Source organism: Parasteatoda tepidariorum, chromosome 2 (genome assembly GCF_043381705.1).
Source record: "Parasteatoda tepidariorum isolate YZ-2023 chromosome 2, CAS_Ptep_4.0, whole genome shotgun sequence".
NCBI lineage: Eukaryota > Metazoa > Arthropoda > Arachnida > Araneae > Theridiidae > Parasteatoda > Parasteatoda tepidariorum.
In genome coordinates, this window is record NC_092205.1 from 44,805,010 (window position 1) to 44,824,611 (window position 19,602).

General features: G+C 27.0%; 1 protein-coding gene across 3 annotated transcripts; it reads left to right on the plus strand.

The window, feature by feature from the left end:
* The first annotated feature begins 8,339 nt into the window (after positions 1–8,339).
* LOC107440489 (RWD domain-containing protein 4) lies at positions 8,340–18,540 on the plus strand. 3 transcript variants are annotated; one of them, XM_016053428.3, is made up of 7 exons: positions 8,340–8,449; positions 9,610–9,687; positions 11,039–11,119; positions 11,870–11,979; positions 13,248–13,293; positions 16,732–16,887; positions 18,276–18,540. In XM_016053428.3, the coding sequence occupies exons 2-7, from the start codon at positions 9,664–9,666 to the stop codon at positions 18,447–18,449; spliced, it is 591 nt and encodes a 196-aa protein (XP_015908914.1). In that variant the 5' UTR covers positions 8,340–8,449; positions 9,610–9,663; the 3' UTR covers positions 18,450–18,540. The 3 variants fall into 3 exon arrangements, with proteins under 3 accessions (XP_015908914.1, XP_015908915.1, XP_015908913.2); XM_016053429.4 differs by having other exon boundaries at positions 8,342–8,408; XM_016053427.3 differs by lacking the exon at positions 8,340–8,449 and adding an exon at positions 9,130–9,162.
* Positions 18,541–19,602: the final 1,062 nt, after the last annotated feature.

The window sequence follows — 19,602 nt, forward strand, 5'->3', positions numbered from 1 at the left end:
TCATGTATTGTGTATTTAAAATGTTTCATTTTTATTGAAGGCGCATTTAAATAGGAACACTTTATTTTCTATTATATTAAGTGTTTTGTCAGGCAAATTACTATTTTTCAATGATAATTTGCATTATATAAAATGAATAACCAAGCTAAATCTGATACACTAAAGTTCTCAATGTGACATAATTATCAACTGAGCAATGTAGTGAGGAAAATTCCAAATTTATTTTGACTCAGTTTAATAAATTAGCAATTTTCCCTCTAAAAAAAAAAGAGGCACCCTAAACTTAAAAAAAAATGTTTCAGAAAAGTATCACTGTGTATTAAACTAAAATATTAGACCAATTGCTTTACTTATGTTACCAACTAAAGGATTTTAATTTAATTAGATAAATGAGTTGTTACTAGACAGTTTGGCAATTTCTCAATACGATAAAACTACTTCCAGATAAATTTTGTTTACCCCAAGTAATTTTGAAATTTTTTAAACCTATGCAATACATAATTTGAGTCGAAGATATATAGTCTTTTAAAAAAAATTACTAAACAGTTCATTACAAGATTTATGTCTTCTTTCCTCAGTGAAGCATAGTCTTAAACTTAGTAATAAAACAGGAAAATTTTAAATTTTGACTGAACAATCTTCACTTTTTAGTGAAACCTATGTAAATAGTTTTCTAAACCCTTAGTTTATGCTGTATTTATAAAAAGATGAGGCAGATTTATTACTGAAATTAATGTAAATTTTTTATTATATATACAGTGGAGCATCGTTTATACGACGATCACTTATACGACGTTTTAGTGTGGTCCCAAATCATTCCTATTCATTTTAATGTAAAAATATATCGTTTATACGACGCACAGAATCGGTTATACGTCGGTTTTTAGATTTTGTTCACGCTTATTTAATTTTTTATTTTTTCTTGTGTATTTTAAAAAAGAGCGGAATTTGCCAACATGAATGATACAGAAAAGGGTGCCAACGAGAATGCTTGGATGATGACCGTAATTTTTACTAGATGACTGAAAAATCTAGACAATGTTATAAAGAGGCAAAAACGAAAAATGTTGCTATTCATCGACCAATGTCCAGCGCACCCAACGATATTAATTATTTTGAAAAATGTAAAAGCTCTCTTTTTTCCTGCAAATTGCACAAGAGCGCTTCAGCCATTAGATTCTAAAATTGCATCATAAAGCAGTAAGTTCAACTCGCTATTCAAAGCATTGTAGAGACTAATAGCAAGAAAATATAATTAAAGGTAACATACATTCAAATTGCTCACTGTAATTTTTCTTCTTTGGTTATTTGTTTGTTTTGCTTTGTCTAATTTAGAAATTTATGTAAATCAACACGTTAAACATTAAAATTAACTGAAAACAGAGATAGTTTCAGTTTTAGAAGTAAAAATCGATTATACGACGTTATCGTTTATACGACGTTTTTCGGTGGTCCCTTCAGCGTCGTATAAACAATGCTCCACTGTACTTATTTCTAATTCCATAAATTTAAAACTGGTGAAAAACAAGAGTTCACTATGACAAATTAGAATGCTAAATAAAAGGAAAACTATATCTTTTGACTTATAGTATGATGTTTTCTCCCATTCTGTTTTGGATATTAATATTTATTTCAGAAAATCCTGTCAGTCAATATACTTTAGAAATTGTTAAATAATGTTTAGTGAGCAAAAAAAAAATATATATACATATATATATATCTGAATAACTTTATCAGATTTTCTCACATTTAGTGTCAATCTAAATGATTTAAAGAAATTACGATGCAAAAAGAAATTTCAAAAGTAGCACATGAAGACTTATTGAAAATTTAAAATATTAGAAAAAAATATTAATGTGGTATTTAGAATATAATTAAATCATCATTCTCTCCCACTCATAAATAACTGTTATGCACCTAAAATGTCTAATTTTGTTTACATCTTCAGGAACTAATCCTAGTGCACATAAGTTAAATAAATCTGTTTAATAATTATTTAAAATAAAACAACCTTATGAATGGCATTTCTTTACCTTTTTATATTTTTAGTATGTTAAAAAATTGGGAATTTAAACATTTTTTTTTAAAAAAAGGCTTTTTTTTACCACGTTTATATAAACTTGCCTTCGTGTATGTCTGTCCGGGTGGAATTTTGTAATCGATTTTAAACTAACTTCCCAACTAGCCACAAACTTCAAATTTGGCGCATAGTTCAGAATTGGATGACAATGCATGAAAATGAAGAGAAAAAATATATACAAAGTAAAATAAAATTAAAATTTAAAAAAAAATCATTTTCGAGATTGTCTTTTGTCGATTCCATTATTTCAAATTAGTATTACATGTCAGGTGAAAAGATTTTTATTGTCGGAGTATTTTTATTGGCTGAAAAATCACGTGGTAGGATCCAGTTTTTCCTCATTCATTTCCAGATTGTTTTGGTTGTCATCAGCATAAAACTAATGAAAGTCGTAAAGGTATTGTTTTTCTATAAAGATTTTTGTATCCCTAATTTAAAATGAAAGTTCTATTATTTTAGTAGTGGTCTTGTAGTAGTCTTGACTACTCTTGACTAAGAAAAATAATCTAAATAAAAATATATATTTTTAAAAACCACGTTTTTTGTAGTGAAGAATAATAATTAAAAAGTAATAATTTTTAAAAAATATAAAATAAAAATTAAAAAAATTATAATTTAAAATAAAAAAATTCAAAATAAAAACAATATTTTTAAAGACCACGTTTTTGTAGTGGAGAATAATAATTAAAAAAAAATTTGAAGAACAAAAAACGTGGGGTGAATGAAATACATAACAGAACATATGAGCATATATATACACATTTTCTATACACATGCACAGCTACTTACATATGCATATACACAAACATATTCCACATCTACATTCAGATACAATTACAGATATACATACACATATTCTCAAGAGCACACATACACACACTAATATAACATTACTGTTATGTATTTCATGCACCCCACGTTTTTCGTTTTTCAAATTTTATTTTAATTATTATTCTCTACTACAAAAACGTGGTTTTTAAAAATATTGTTTTTTATTTTGAATTTTTTTTGTTTTTAGTACCAAACTGAAATGTGTTTATCAGGATTTACTATTGATTAAATTACTACTCAGATTCAAAAATGTGCTTTCTCTAAATAAACATCTTGCCGCCCCTTCCCCCAAATTGATATAAATTTCTAACCAAATATTATTATTGTTTTGACCTATTTGCAAAATGCAGACCTCTTCTGGTTGTCATAAATTTAAAAAAAAAAAACTACAAAAATGACTACTACTCGAAAAGTTACTCATAGATTTTAATGAAACTTGCGCAAATAGTACACAAAAATAATGTATAAAATAACAGTAAGAAAACAGTAGATAAATATTTTATTGAGCAACAAAAATGCAAATTAAATTTTTTAATGGAAGAAATTGTAAGGGGTCTAATAATAAGGGTTGATAAATAAAAACCGCCTCATAGCTGTAAATAAGATTAAACATTCAGTTAAGTATATTTTTTGGCTTTAGGACTTTTATTTTTAGAGAATTATAAGATATTTTATGAATGATGAATCTCCAAACGGTTTTTAAGCACTTTTTTAACCTCATACAAAAAATTATGAAATCAAGTCCGAAAACAGTAAAAATCATCGTTCGAATTTCCTGTATTATAATAATATTGTTTTAAAAATATCAATTTAAAAAAGAAAACGCGTGGTAATAACAGCATTTGAAAAGAAGAAAGAACAACTGATAATTTGACGATAAAATCATTAAAAATAAAGCATGTTATAAGGGATGATTAAAATCGCTGATTCGAAAATCGCAATTCGTTATATTACCTTATTAAAAATACTAAGATTTTTCGAAACCCCGTGATAAAGTGTAGCAAACTGTTAAAAAAAATATTATTTTTTAATAAAAATGTCAGATTTGAAATGAAATAGGCACAAATAAAACGCACGTTTAAATGCGCGATACGAATGGCATAAAAATATCGGGATCTACATAAGCATGTGGAAATGCGTACAATAAGTATTAAAAAAATAATAGAAAAAAATATATTTAGAGCAACAATGCGATTCTTAGAAAAACGAGTATTACTCAGAACTTAGTTACGAGTTAAACTTCGAGAAATAGTTCCTAGAGTAAGCGAGTAATTCGAAATTCACGCATCAAAATTTTGCCGAATTAAAAATATTTGGATTATTTGAAACTTAGGAAAATCGTATCGATTACCACCGAAAAAGCATTCGAAGAACTACAAGGATTTAAAATGACGCTTCAAAAACATAAATGCGAAACATAATTCCGATATTTTTTTTATTTTCCAAAAAAAATAATAATAATAATTTTTCCTATGTCCAGGTGCTGTCGTGGAAGCATATTAAAAACTAGCGGGCCGCAGATTATGCATCCCTATCATAGTGTATTATTTCTTGATCTTGCGCCCCCGCACCGTGAGAGTGTCATTTACGCCACTGTAAAATACGGTTTTACAAAAATTAGCATATATATGTAACGAATAAATGTGATGAGTCCGTTAATGACCTTCAGTATGGAGTATGATCACCTTTCGTAGTATTATATCACCAGTGGCCCTCATCCCCCACCCCCAAGCTCTTGGGCAAATTCTAAATCCCCCCAAACTATTCGTTTTATTTAGTATGAAAATCCCCCCCCCCAAGCTTTAAGTGGGCGCATCGTGCGCCCACCTTCCCCCCTGATGTTGGGCCTTGTATATCACATACAGCTATGTGTGATGCTTTCAATTATGCGATCTCCGTTGGAAGTGCGAGCCATTGCTCTTGCAAAGCAATTGCCAGCATGGCAAGGATCTGAGGAGGAGGACTGAAAGCAGCTAAGCTTTCTAAAGTATCCCAAAAATGCTCGATAAGATTCAAGTCCGGTGATCAAGCTGGCCATTTCACGCGCTGAAGATAATCATACACGATGTGAGCCCTGATGATGCAGCGCAAAATCATCATCTACTGCACCATCATCAAAACTCACATTATAACATCAAATCCCGGAAAGCATGTAACCCCACTGAAACCTTGTGTCGGAATTTTCGTTTTATTGTCACAAAAATGTTTACACTAAAAACCTTTGTCCAAATGAAGCAAAAATATTACAACTTCAAACCTTTAATCCTGAAAGGATAAAAAATCTTTTCTTAAAAATATTGTCACTAAGGTTGAAAAAAAGCGAATAGTAAATCTTGTTTTAGTATTTTTATCATAGTTGTCATGATTAGGTAAACAGAAATACAAAGCAAAGAGCTTTTTCCAAGAAAACGGAATGATGCAAATACAAACCTTTCGCACTACAATATTAATAAAATAATTAAAAAAATATGCAAAAAAAAAAAAAAAAAACTCATAGAAAAATATTTCTTGTCGATGAGCTTTTTATGCTCAACTCAGCTGAAACCTCGATTTTCTAGTATGAGAATTGTTATTTTTCTAAAGAAAATGAACAAATAAATTCATAATGTGATATCCTTTTTCGTAAATCATCTAGATAATTCTTTATTTTTTTTAAAAAAGAACTTAATTTGCCAACAATTGTTTTACAGGGTTGTTATGGATCCAATAAATTGATAATATTGGTATTAAAATATTTTTTTAAGAATTTAGATTTTTAAAATCCATTATATCGTTTAGTGTTCTGAATCTGAAGAGATCGCCTGAAAAGAGAAAACTGTAATATGCCCGCCATCCCAATCATTTAAGTCCGAGACTTTATCCCTTAATGATTATAATTATGGTTTTAGTGTTTAAATAACTAAGGAAAAGTAATCACGCAGTTATTCCTTTAGTTATTAAATTTGAGTTAAACATTAAAAAGGAACATTTTTTGCTGTGTCCATTTTCTTAAACACTATTAGCTGTGCCTATTTTCTTAAACACGCGTTTCGAGTTGTGTTTATTTTTTTTAAACACGCAATCAAAGCTGTGTCCATTTCTTCAAACAAGCATTTTGAACTGTTTCCACTTATAAACACGCATTTTGAACTATGTTCGAATAAAAAGATCATCAACGCTTTTCTTGTTTGTTGAATTGGGTTGAATTGTATTGCAGATTGTTTTGTTTGGCACGATTCTGTCGCCTGCCAACTCAAAAGTTTAAGTTTTTTTTTTTAACAAGCACTGTTATGGTTTTTTTCTAATCTTGTTTTAGTTAAACAAAAGTTTTTTTGTTAAGGTGGACTTACAATTCACGCCCAACAATTTCACGGATTAAATAGCGTACTAAGAGTCTCGAAAATTTTCACGAAATTTAAGAGTCGTGTTAGCCATAACCTAAAATGATTATTTTTGTAAAATTAGTTTTTAAATCTTTTTAAATGCATAGAAAGTATTTGTTACATGTGATTTTGTAGTTCTATTTTTAGAAATTAGATGTCGTTATAATACTACGAAAAGTGGTTTTCACTACTTGCGAGAACAGGTTGCGAAAAAAAAAAGCATAAATTACTAATTTATATTTTCATTAATAGAAGTTTTTTCGTTTTAGTTATTAATTTTTTATAACTACTAAAAGTATTAGTAGTTTTGTTTTAACTATTAATAGTTTAACTATTAATTGTTACCTTTCTTCCAAAAGCAATTTTAATATATTTTGATCCATATTTATTTTGTGAAATTACTCGGGAGAAAAGTCGCTACCTATTTTACCAACAAGAACATTCCGTTTTTTCCGTCGTTCACGAACGCGCTTGAAAGTGAGTTACTCAGGATTTGTATGATTTATGAACTAAGTGATCATTGAAAAGTGTTGAAAGATAAAGATCGAATTTTACGGGTTAGATTTTTACTGTGGACAAGGACATGTAAAAAAAATTATGGAATTTGTAGGTAAGATTTAGATTTTTATTCATGATTACTTTAATACTCTATCTTAGTGACTTTAATAAATACGACAAACATGAAAACAAAATGAATTTAGTATTATTAATAATAGTGATGATGTTGATTTAAATAAAATAACTATTTCGCAGTTTAACCTTCTTGGTGTTTTTGTTCAACTTAATTTGAAGTCAAATATAAGGTGAATAATTAAAAAAATATATTTTTAATTGCTAGTAATCAAATTTTATAGGACGTTTAAAAATTTTATTATTTAAGTACTGCGAACTTATAATACCCAATTTTTGATTTTAATGATAAACTGAAATAAATATGCATGTTAATTTTGCCAGTATTCTCTTTTGCTGAATTAAACTAGCTGCTTAATTATAAAATAGCAGCTTAACTTTTGATTAATTAAAAAAGTACAGTATTCGCACTTTATATCCGTAAACACCTTTTTTACATTCTTAGGTACAAGTTGAATTCCAACTCGAAAGAGTATTTTTCTATTTTGGACACACAATTATTTTCAGTCATTTTTATTGATTAGTTGTATAATTAAAATATCAACTATGTGGTATCAAAGTAGTTTCGTTTTAGAGATGAGCATCATATGAGAAAATTTCAGTTTTGGCTAAATTTAGTAATATTTTATTTTGTATGGTTATTCAAATGCGACTTATTCATCATTCCTTATGAAAATTATAGTCTACTAATTGATAAATAAATTCATCAGTCTTGACTAAATTTTCTGATTGAATTTTTGAACAACCGGAACAATTTTATCATAATTTCAAATGAGCTTTATTATTTAGCAATCAGGATTGTAGGTAATTTATCTTTGTCTTTTTTTCCTCTCATAAATTTAACTTAAAATTTGTTTCAATATTTTTACTTCAAGCAGTAAAAGCGACACAATAAAAGTACCAAAAAAATGGATATCAATTGAACTGGATCAATGAAAGTCAATCCTTCGGAAACAGTTCCAAGCTCAAAATAATAGAGTTCCCTGATTCTCGATCGAAATAGGCTACAGATGGCGTAGAGCAGAAATCTCTATCTATGAAAACATTTAACATGCTTTCTCCATTAGCGTGTGGAGAGTCATATAAGAAAGAAGTATGCTAGTTTACGTCTTGATTTTCAAATAGATTAAAACTTATAAGTTAAGAAACTATATGGAACTGTAAACTGCATTAATCATAGTTCTAAAAGAAAGCATAATAGAAATTTAAAAAAAAATATTTTGACAATTAAATACGAAAAACATTAAGAAAAGGAAAAATTACGTAGTACATTCCTATACAACTGAAAAGAGAAGTAGAGGGAAGAATGAAGAGCGAAAGGCATGGAAGTGGTCTTGCCTCCAGACGGCGTATTTGAGCGTCACGATTGCTTATAGCGCTCCCTATAAATAATTTCACTATTGACAGTTAAAAGTTTTTAAGTTTTACTAAAATAAGCAGCCAGAAGTTTCCCAAGCAGCAAACATAAAAGTTTCATTAATGGCAACGTCATTGACATTTTAGAAGTAAACAAATCTGTTTTTCTATATTGCGTTTTCTTTAAAGAGTACATATAACTTTTTATATATTGATTTCAATACTTCACATATATTGCTGTATTTGTACTTACATTATTTTTGTATTATAGAGTTTTATTCTAAAATATTTTAGAGATACATTTTATTCAGATAGAATGTGCACGGAGGAACAAATTTTCTGAAAAAAGTTAAAATACTTTAAATTTCATTAATTGTTTATTAGACATTTATATAATAAAAATGAAGCATGAATTAAAATTTGATGAATTAGTTCCAAACCGTCTTTAAACACTTGAAATAAATTTATTATAACAAGATATTGATAAAGAATAAAATCGATTTTATTTATAAAGATTTTGAGCATTGCCATGAAATATTTCCATGGGATATTTCCGCATCGTGATTTGTCATGCAAACTAGAATCGTCAAAGTGCCAAATAGAATTTAATCTTGAAATATTAAAAAAAAAAATAATAATAACATCTAGATGTTGAGGCTACAAGTTATACCTTTTGAGTTGGTTCCTATCTGTGATGTTTTTTTTAGTTTTTGATGGCCGCTGCCCGGAAGTTGCCAAGACGTGCGGAAGTTGCGATTATTCTGCCACAGATCACGATATGGACATCTCCCTTAATTAATTGCCTTTTAAATAGTTGCATTTATGAGCATAATAGCATTGTATGAATTGCAAAGCTACAAAAAATCAAAAAGAAAAAAATGTCCCATGTCTTCAGTGGAATATGTATTTCAATTATATGTACTTTTCACGTTTACTCAGCACATGTTATTATTTTTTTAAAAGAATTATTAATTTTTTGAAAATTATGCACGTAAAATAAAGAAATACTTTCAAATAGTACCAATTTCATACAATTTTAATTGATGTGTTAGTTCTAGTCAATAGGTAATTAACATTGTAACAAACAATAAAAAAGTTAAAATTTAAGTGACAAATTGGAATTATTATTCTCGTTTGACATATTCTTTAAAACATCTCAAATTAATTTTTTCATGCTATTTATTTAACTGTTTTATTTAACATTTAAGTTTATACAGGGTGGGATGATTTGTTTTTGAACTTTCATTTTTATCAATTTTAATTTTATTTTGCTTAGTATTTCTAATATTTTTACCTATTTATTATTCAAAATCATTATCATCAACTAATTATAATTTGCTTGCATTTTAGTTTAAGAAGAATCTGTTTTACCTCACTTTAAAGTGCAGTATTAATAATTTCATAATGAGTTGTGAAGAGTTACAAGAGGTAAGAAAGTAAGCTTAAGTAATATTATGGCATATTTCTTTGTGAGAAATTAGAATTCAATAGGTGAATTTGCAGAATAGTAATTTTAGTTGGTAATATTGATAGTACATAATAATTTGATACAAATTGTATTTGAGGGGAAAAAGATGCATTATAAGAAACTTCTGTGTATTATAAGAAAGCATTATAATACACAGATATTATAAGATGCATTATAAGAAATTTGTTTTTTTTTTTTTTTATATAATAATAGATAGGTTAATAAACATTTTACATGTCATTGATTTAAATCAAACTATTAAAATCAGCTTATTGAATCAAAATTCTAATCATTTGATTTAAATCTAAATAAAAAAAATAATCGAAACAATGATTCAGCTAATTAGTCAAGTTTTCAAAAAAGGTTTTGAGGACTCTGTCCTTACATTAATGATATAGTATTTTTCAAAATAAATGAAGCAATTGTGAATCAATTTTGATATTTGTATTACAATTAAGTCAGTCTTTTATAAATAATCAATTTGGACCTAATTATTTAATTTTTAAAATTCTCTAATATGTTAAGTATTAGCCGTTTTTGTTTTATTAATAGGTTAAAAATATTGATTACTTCCCACCCACTCAATGATTCAATTTGACTAAAAATCCAGTATAAATGGAAAAAAAAAATGTATTTTTGTATAAACCATAATGCAATCAAGGTATAAATAAGAAAAAATCATGATATTTTTATAACCTTTATAAAGATTAATTTATTATATATGGTAAAAATAAAAAAACAAACAGACATTTTATTTAATATGTTAGTTATTTGTAGCAATCAATCATTTATATCTGCCAGCTGTTTTAGTAAGTATGTGTAATAACTGTTTAGTGTACATAATAACAAGATTAATCACTGAAACATTAGGTACATTTATAATTTTAGATTTTTTTATGTGTTATTGATTTATGTTTATTTAAGTATGGTGAATTTGTTGATTTTGTCATTATAGAAATAATGAGCAGTATTCTTGATGAACTTTAAATGTTTAAAGTTATATACTATGTGTAATAAATAAACAATAATACATAGTATAAATATTAAACTGGTGAAAAAGTTTAATTGCTTATTGAGCAGTTACATTAGCAACAACTTATTCTAACCTGATTCATTATTTTCTACACCTATTATTAGTTCTAGAGTTAAAAATAGGTTTATGCATCGAATATTTTCTAGTTTTTCAAATGTTCAAAATAAATGTATGAATGTGTCTTATATTATTTCGCTGTATGACGGAATTGCAAATTTCTTGTATCGTTTCTCTTATTTCTTACTATATATATAAATTTGCCGCTTTTTTAATTTTAGGAAGAATTTGAAGTTTTATCCTCGATATATGATGGAGATCTGAATTTCAAACAAATTTCTAAAACTTGTTACCAGTACAAAGTAAGCTAGAGATTTTTTTCATGAGATTTAGTGTATTCGCTATATCTCGAGAACTTTTTAAGCAAATAGAAAATTTTTTGCACGCAATTATAAAATTCGTTCAAAGATAATACCTTGCATAAAATAACTTTTGGTAAATATTTATTATGTTTTATTATTTTATTAAAAAAAATCTTGAATAAGGTATGTTTTTTCAGAGAAATGCGTTTTTGTGTCTGATTTCGTAACTTAAAATATCGTCTGTACTTATTAATTAGCATATTTTAGGTCATCTTCTCCTATTAATGTGAAGATCTGGTTCATTGGATCAAAAATTATTCAGGGTGGTTCGTTTTCTTTTCCTGCACTGTGCATCTATTATAAGTGTTTGCTTATAGTTAAATTCAATTACTAAAACGTAAATTATTGATAATCAAGAACCCAAATATAATGTTGAATATGAGGAATAAAAATATGCTTATGCAAAATAGATTGATTTATTATATTAAGTATATTTTAGTATATTTTTTAATTATATTTTAGTATTTTTGCTGCTATAAAACTGTAATTCGGTCTTCAACTTACTTACGGTTAACTGTGTAAATATGCAAATCTATAAAATATAAGCATTTTGAAGTAGTGATGATGGTATGAGGATTTCAATCAATATGTTGTCACTTTGAACCAATAAATATGTTCCATGTTTTACTCTTCTTTTGTATTTACTTGTTAATAATTTTTGTAAGATTTGTATTTTTTCGTCAATTTTAGATAGGAACTGATGATGATCCTAAGTCCTTTTTACTAGAAGTCCTATGGGTTGAACAATATCCAAATGTTCCTCCAAAGATAAATTTAGATGCATTTTACAATAAGAAATTGTAAGAAATGTTTTTTCTTCAGTGGTTGTTAAATTTTAATAAGCCATTAACATTTGCCATTTTTTTTATTTGCTTTTAAATAATTCATTATTTAAATTTTAAATTCTGAACGCATTTAATATTTTTTAAAAATATTTTTTGTGATTGGAAATATATTTATATTAATAGGTTTCTTAAAATAATTTTTTGTAAAATGGAATTATAAATACAAATGTATTTATTTTTGAATTTAAACTAGTTTGTAAACTTTTTGATTAATATTTAATGATATGCTTTTTCTGCATAATCTCTTACACCTGTTTTTATATTATCTTTACCTCTTAATAAAAATCCCAATCTTGTTGCATTGCATCTTTTTTCTTCACTAAAATAGTTTCTTTACTATAATTTTTCCAGTGAAAAATTTTATGATATTTTCAATGAGCTAAATTTAAATAAGTATTTTAATAATATATGCTTCAAATTTCTGATATCGCTGTGACTATAGAATTAAATTTTAAATCAATAAAATATGGCATTTAAAAGCACTCTTTTGCTTTCCTTTATTGTATGCAGAAAGAATTTAAATAGAATGCAAGTGAAAGCAATTGAAAAAATATATATAGTGAGGCTTTCATGGAGAACTTCAGGCATCGGTCTCGGCTGGTGGCGGGTACTATGGTTGGGAGAGTAAGTCACTTTGAATGGGGGTGTTGGATGAAAAATTTTGATTTGAATTTAGAACTCGTCGATATAAGAATCTTTGCTTTGTGGCCTAGTGGCTCCTTCATTCCTCCAATGTACCCCATTGGAAATGTGTTTTCTTTTGTTACATTGCAGCAGAAAACCCAGACTTAGTCCGCAGTTCTCCTCAAACCCAAACAATAAATTATGTATATATTGCTTAAATAATTTTTAAAATTTTTTTTCCTTGTTATATTTAAAATCTGTTAGTAGAATAAGATCAGGACTCATTTTTAAGACTTCTTTACTTTTTTAGAATCCTTTTTTTAAGCTTGTTTTCAAAATTAATATACAAGGAAGTCTTTTTTATTGCAAAAAGATTTATGTGTTATATTGATTTTAAAAATTATGCATGCAATGTATTTAAGAAATGTTGTTTCCTAATGTTTATTAGCAACTTTGTACAGTATTGTAATGTTATAAACCATACTAAATAGTTTAGTTATCTTAATTATATTCTATCTTATTAATTACATTTCATTGAATAAAATATTTATTTGAAAATCTCCTCTATATAAATAAAATCTGTATTTATTTTCTCTTAGAGTTCCAGATGTAAAACAGAAAATTATATCTGAACTACTAAATCAGGTAAATGAACTGTAAAATTGTTTCAATATTTTATGAAATATGTTTACAGCTACTGTTGGTTTTTAAAATATATTATTTTAAAAATGAAGACATTTTACAAGTGTTATAATCAACAACACACCTATAGTGAAAGATTTCTGTATCAGTATCTGGTCACCAAGTTTTGGTTACAACTGGATAGTGATACTCGAGAAACTAAAAGAAAGAGGCAAATTCAAATAGTACAGCTTGTAACCTTTCCTGGGTACTATAATAAATTTTATTGAAAGTACACGTACTGGGCAGTTGCACTCAAAGATTTTGGTTAGAACAAGCTCCGATATGGAAATATTCTCAACTGTAGAAGCATAAAATTTGTGTTAAATATTTATAAACAAATATAGTCAAATTTTTATATTTATATTCAATATTTGTAGTCAAATCTATCAGAAATTTGATGCTGTGTTGTCAGTAATTCATGAGACAGCATATTCAAGGGATGCTATTATGATAGCCTGGGTTCAAACAAATTAAAATTTACAATATTATAATTAATTTTATATGAGCATTAACAACAACGATTATATTTATTTTTTAAAAATGCATATGTCAAGCAAAAAGCCTAAAATCTTTAAAGATAAATAATTTATTAGCCATTGTATTAATGTATTTCTTATAATTTGTAATTTTTTTATAGCTTTTATTCTCTTGTGAAATAACATTAGTTCTGTCAAACATTATTCCTCTATTCACATCCAAATTATTGAAACTTTTTTTAAGTGTATTTTTTCCTTTTAATGGGTTTAATTTTTTATATTTCTGTATAGTGATTTTTCCACTGATTATTTTGTCTGATTTTTCTTTCATTTTTGTGAGAGATATAATTATAACCTTGATTACTTTTTTGACATTGACAATACATAAAATCTTTGTAATTTGACTAAGCGTCATCATGTTTGGCTGTTGCATTATAAAACTTCTGAAACTTTTTGAAATAACATTGAAATTAATTTTAAATTCGAAGTTCCTGAACAAATTGTTAAGATGTTCCTTCCAAAATAAATTGTCCTGAACAAATTGTTAAGATGTTTCTTTTTTAGATATTTAATGCATTTATTATATGCATTGACGCTTATTTGTATGTACTCGCATAGCGCAAACATAAAAATAACTTATGGCAATGAATATTGTATTAAAGATGTGAATTTAGTTAAGACTAATAAAAAAAAATTCTTGAATCTTTAGAAGCGTTTTGTCCCTACATTTTATTCCGTACTTTGAAGTATTTTATCTACCATATTTAAGTCTTGTTTTATATACTTAATTTGTTGATTCATACTTATGGTTTGCTTTTATCTATATTTAATTTTGTTTACCCTAGTGCAGGGATGGCGAACCAATGGCACGCGTGCCATTTATGGCACGCTACACAATATTTTGGGCACTCCACCGATCACAATTGTTGTTAAACTATGAAGCATTTGTAACAATTAAATTAAAATTCACAAAAAAGTAAAAAATAATGCTAAAAAAACAATTAATAACCATAAATAACAAGCTAACAATAAATAACTAGCAAAAAAAATTAACAGTCCTGTTTAAACAAACATCTTACAACCTAATATAAGTTATTAGTCATCTAATCTGCAACTACAGAAGTCACACTAATGTTACTTGAAAGTTGAATTACGCGTATAACTGACGTATTGCAAAATGTATTTTTTCTCACTGTAAATAAAGAGTTTTCAGTTGATAGTATTTAGTATTACAGTCAGACCTCGATATAAGGTCATCCGCATATAAGGTCACTTTTCTAAAGTCCCGGCTCACTGAATAGGAATTCTTTGTTACAAAATATCGGATATATGGTAAAGTTTTAAAAATCGTTATCGCTTATAAGGTCATTTTTATCTGAGGCGAGGGAAGCTCTTTTCTAACAAAAGCCTATTTAACTTCCTTACAAGGCAATTACCCCTCTCGAGTTCTAGGAAAATGTTGCAGCCAACAAACAAGCTACAATTTCTGAAATTGTTTCACAAGTTGTGGACAGTGAGGACAATGACAGTGATCCTGTAGCTATAACCCATGTGGAAATTTCCAATGCAATAAATGTGTTACGAAATTTTTTTACAAATCATGAGGGAGCTGAGTAACATTTTGAGAAGTTACAAAATCTAGAAAACATTGTTCAAAAAGTGAAACCAAAAACAAAACAGACCTGCATAAATGATTATTTTAAATAAGGTAAGATGTAATGTATGTAACATATGTGCACTTTGAGGAAATTTGTAAACAGCTTTATTGTAAACTAATTTTTTTTTTAAATCTCACTTTCTTTAATTCTTTACTTATTCTGTTAAAATTTATTGACTTAAACATTTAATTTATGGCTGATCGTTTTCGTTTGTATTAACATTTTTAAAAAGTCTTAATGTGTACTATTTCCAAACCGCTAATGAATCGGTTAAAAGGTCACCCCGCTTATAAGGTGACTTTTGCGATGTCCCTTAGGGTGACCTTATATCGAGGTCTGACTGTATTATTTTCCCAATAATCACAAAGTCAAAATTATTTGATGGCACGTCTATGACCTCATTAAGCAATTTTTTAGAGAAAATGGCACGTTGGTGTATAAAGGTTTGCCACCCCTGCCCTAGTGTATAAAAAAATGAAAATTGCTTTTCCTGTCATTATGGATATACAGTAGAGTCTTGACAATTCAAGGTAAAAGGGACTGAACCTACATTGAATTTTCAAAAACTTAAAATTTAAGAAATATCCAAATGAATGGAAACAAAGCAACTTTGAAATTTCAGTACTTAATTTTAGGATATATTATATTTAAAGAAAATTCACTTACATTAGATGATGAGGGTACATTTACTGCATTACACCAAATTACAATATTCATTATATTTTAAGGCACCAGGTACTTAAAAATAATTGTTTAATTTTTTTAATATTTTATAACACACTGTTCACTCGTGTTTCAGTGTTTAATATACAAGTTTTGGGTCAACATTCAGTAGTAGTAATTGCTCCACGTGTTGTGTCTGCGTTGGTCATTGTTCGCAAGCAAGGCTGTTTTTTTTTCACTTGCTGGAATTTATTGGAAACTCAAACAATCAAGATTTTACTGTAATTTGTTTAACTAGCAATTAACGCATGGAACAACGATTTGTTCAAGAGCAAAACTGTTTCCCTACTGTTCTAAAGGCCACTGTTCTATTGCATAAATTTTTAAAGTAAATTAAATATATAGTCGTTATCTGAATAAAATAATTTTTCTTTTAATTCTTGCATATAAAAATATGTTATGGAATTTTTTAGGTATTGTTTTTGATTAAAAATTAAACACACTACTATTATTACTTCTAGACACTTTTTAAGTTTACACTCCAAAACATTTTCTGTTTGCAACAACATTTTTATTTCTTGTTATATTTTTAATAAATTTAGGCTGATATGTGGCTTGGAACGGCTATGACTTACACTTTATTTGAATATGCTAAAGATAATGCTGAAGAGCTAACTAAATTTCAACCCGATACTGTTGTTTTACCTGAAAGCACACCATTTATAGAAGAGAAGAATGTTATTGTGAATGAAGAGACGGTAATGTATAAATTTAGTTCTCAAAAATTTAAGTTACCTTTTAATTTGATACTGATTAATCCTCGTTAAAATAAATTTTAGCGTCATTGACTTAATGATCCAATATTTTACATGCCTTTGCATAATTATTACTGTAAACCTCTACTTATTTGTCTTGCTTGCAAAAAAAGTTTTATTAATCAATAAACCTCTCACAGAACACTAAATTAACTATAAAATTTTTGTTTAATTTTATTATTAATAGAATATGCTGTTTTAAAAAATGTTTTTTAATTACAAATTCTACATCTTCTATTTCACTTACCTATCTCTAAAATGGTTTTGCTATTGTTTCTTATCTCACTACAAAACAGAATTTTTTTTTTCAAAAGCTAAAATTATCCAATTAAAAACAAACATTTTTATAACATTGACTTTTCCTCAAAATACTTTACTGTTTGTTAATGGTCGCCAACATTATTCACCGAAGAAGTGAATATGATCTTATTTTATCTCAAAGAGTTAAATTACTCAGTAAACACTTATTTAAAGCTAAAAAGCAATGTAGTTCGATTATCATAACAATTTTGGTGAATTCAGTTGTGGTTTAATACTTTTAACAAATGAACTTACCACAAGGAATGCAGTTTGAATACATTAAGATGTCCATTATATTCTTTTTTTTTATTTTTCTGTAACTATAAAAACATATTTCATGTTTTTTGCCTATGGGATTATTTAAAAATATATCACAAAATCTTTCATTTCTTTAATGATATAAGAGTTATAAGGTAGCGATACAAAATTTTTTAGGGACAAAAATGAAAATATTGATGTGTACGTCGGAGAAAAATATTAGTCAAAACAGAAGTTTAGATATTAGAGTAAATCATGATTACTATAAATAAAAATTATGATAACTGATGTCAGGTGCAGGTTTTTTTTATTTATAAAATATTATGTCCTGTGATTTTTTTTCCCTACACTTTTTAGAAAATTGGTCAAACAAGTTTGTTTCTATATTTATGTTTACTTATAATATATGTATTAATATGTTACTATTATGTTTATAGAGGTTACTGACTCTTGTCAGTAACCTATTTAAGTAAATGTGATTTTTGTTAGTAACCTGCTAGGAGTTATTAATCAAAGCTTATTATTTTTGTTTTAGTATTGTCTAACATCAAGAACTTAATTGAATTGATATAAACTTTTAATTAATTTTTTGTAACTGCCCAAACTTAAGAAGCTTGTTGGTTCTTAAATGTAAATTATGAGTTTTTTTTGCGTCACAGTTGAAATAAATGTTTAGTTTATAAATAAAAGGTTCATTAATTCATCTCAGTTTTAAATAATTCATTTATAAAATTTTTATTAGAAATTTTCTCAAATATAGATTTTTTTTAAAGGTTTCTTCTTCCAAGAAAGAAAAAAAACCAAAATTAAGTAAACAACAGAAAAGGAAATTAGCAGAGAAACTAGATGCTAAAGGAGAACGTCCTAGAGGCTGGGATTGGGTGGATATTGTCAAACATTTGAGCCAAATAGGACCAAAGCCAACTACGAATGATGCAACATCTTAACATTTTAATGTTCATAGTGCCAAACGTGTACATTCATATCATAAATTATATTTTTAAAAATATCTGTTAAATAAATTATATTAAGATATTATATTGTTATATTAATTTAGGCCATGGCCCTCTATGGGATGTCACGCCACTGAGTTTAGTAGTATTTATTTAAATAAAATGATGTGCTAAGTTTGAGAGAAGAAAGTCTGCAGTAAGTGCCAGCCACCATTAAGCTTTTGATTTAACTTAGTGGTGATTCTTCTCATTCAAATCATTATGCAGCTTTAATATAGATTCTCATGTAGTGAACTAGTTAAGGAGAAGAATACTGCTCCAAATGCGACTATTTATGCAGGAATATCAATAGATAACATCATACAAAAAGGTATTCTATGAATTTTAAAAATAATTGGTATTTTAAATGAGAGCTTTTTAAAATAAATTAGTTGGCAAATCTAAGTCATGTGTAAAATATGAATTAACAGGCATTTTTTGAGAAGATTTTAACTTGTTTGTGTCAAGTATAGAAACTTCAAAAAATTACTCAAATTATTTTAAAATTCATTCATGTGACAAATAAAAAAAGTTAGAAATTTTTTTAAAATAAGGAATAAAAGTTTTTTCTGGATGTAAATGAGATAAAAATAATAAACAGATAAAAATGAGAATTTTTGGTAATATTCCACTTAATTCATTACATATAAGTTTTGGATTATCATGTGACACTTCTGTTATAAATTATTTTCACTCCTGCTATACAAAATCAATATAAAAGAACTGAAATTTTCCATTCCATATTATTGTAACAATATTCATATACAATATGTTTCTCTTTTGTTTAAAACTCCAAACATCAGCCACTATGGGCTTATAAAGGTATATATAGGTTAGCCACACATGATGCATCATTACATAGTTGGGTCATTTTCAAAAATCTTGCCCTTTTGTTATCCCATGATTTAAAATCATTTTAATTACTTAAATAAAATTCCAATTAACATTTTTAAAAATATTGCCTGCATAATATTTTTATTATGTTGAATACAGTTGAATTGCTATGTCTCAGTCTTCTTTGCGAATAAATAGCGAATAACTACAGTAATTTGCAATGTAAGAATATTTAAAATCAAGGTAAGCAGAATTTTAGAAGCAGGTCTTATTT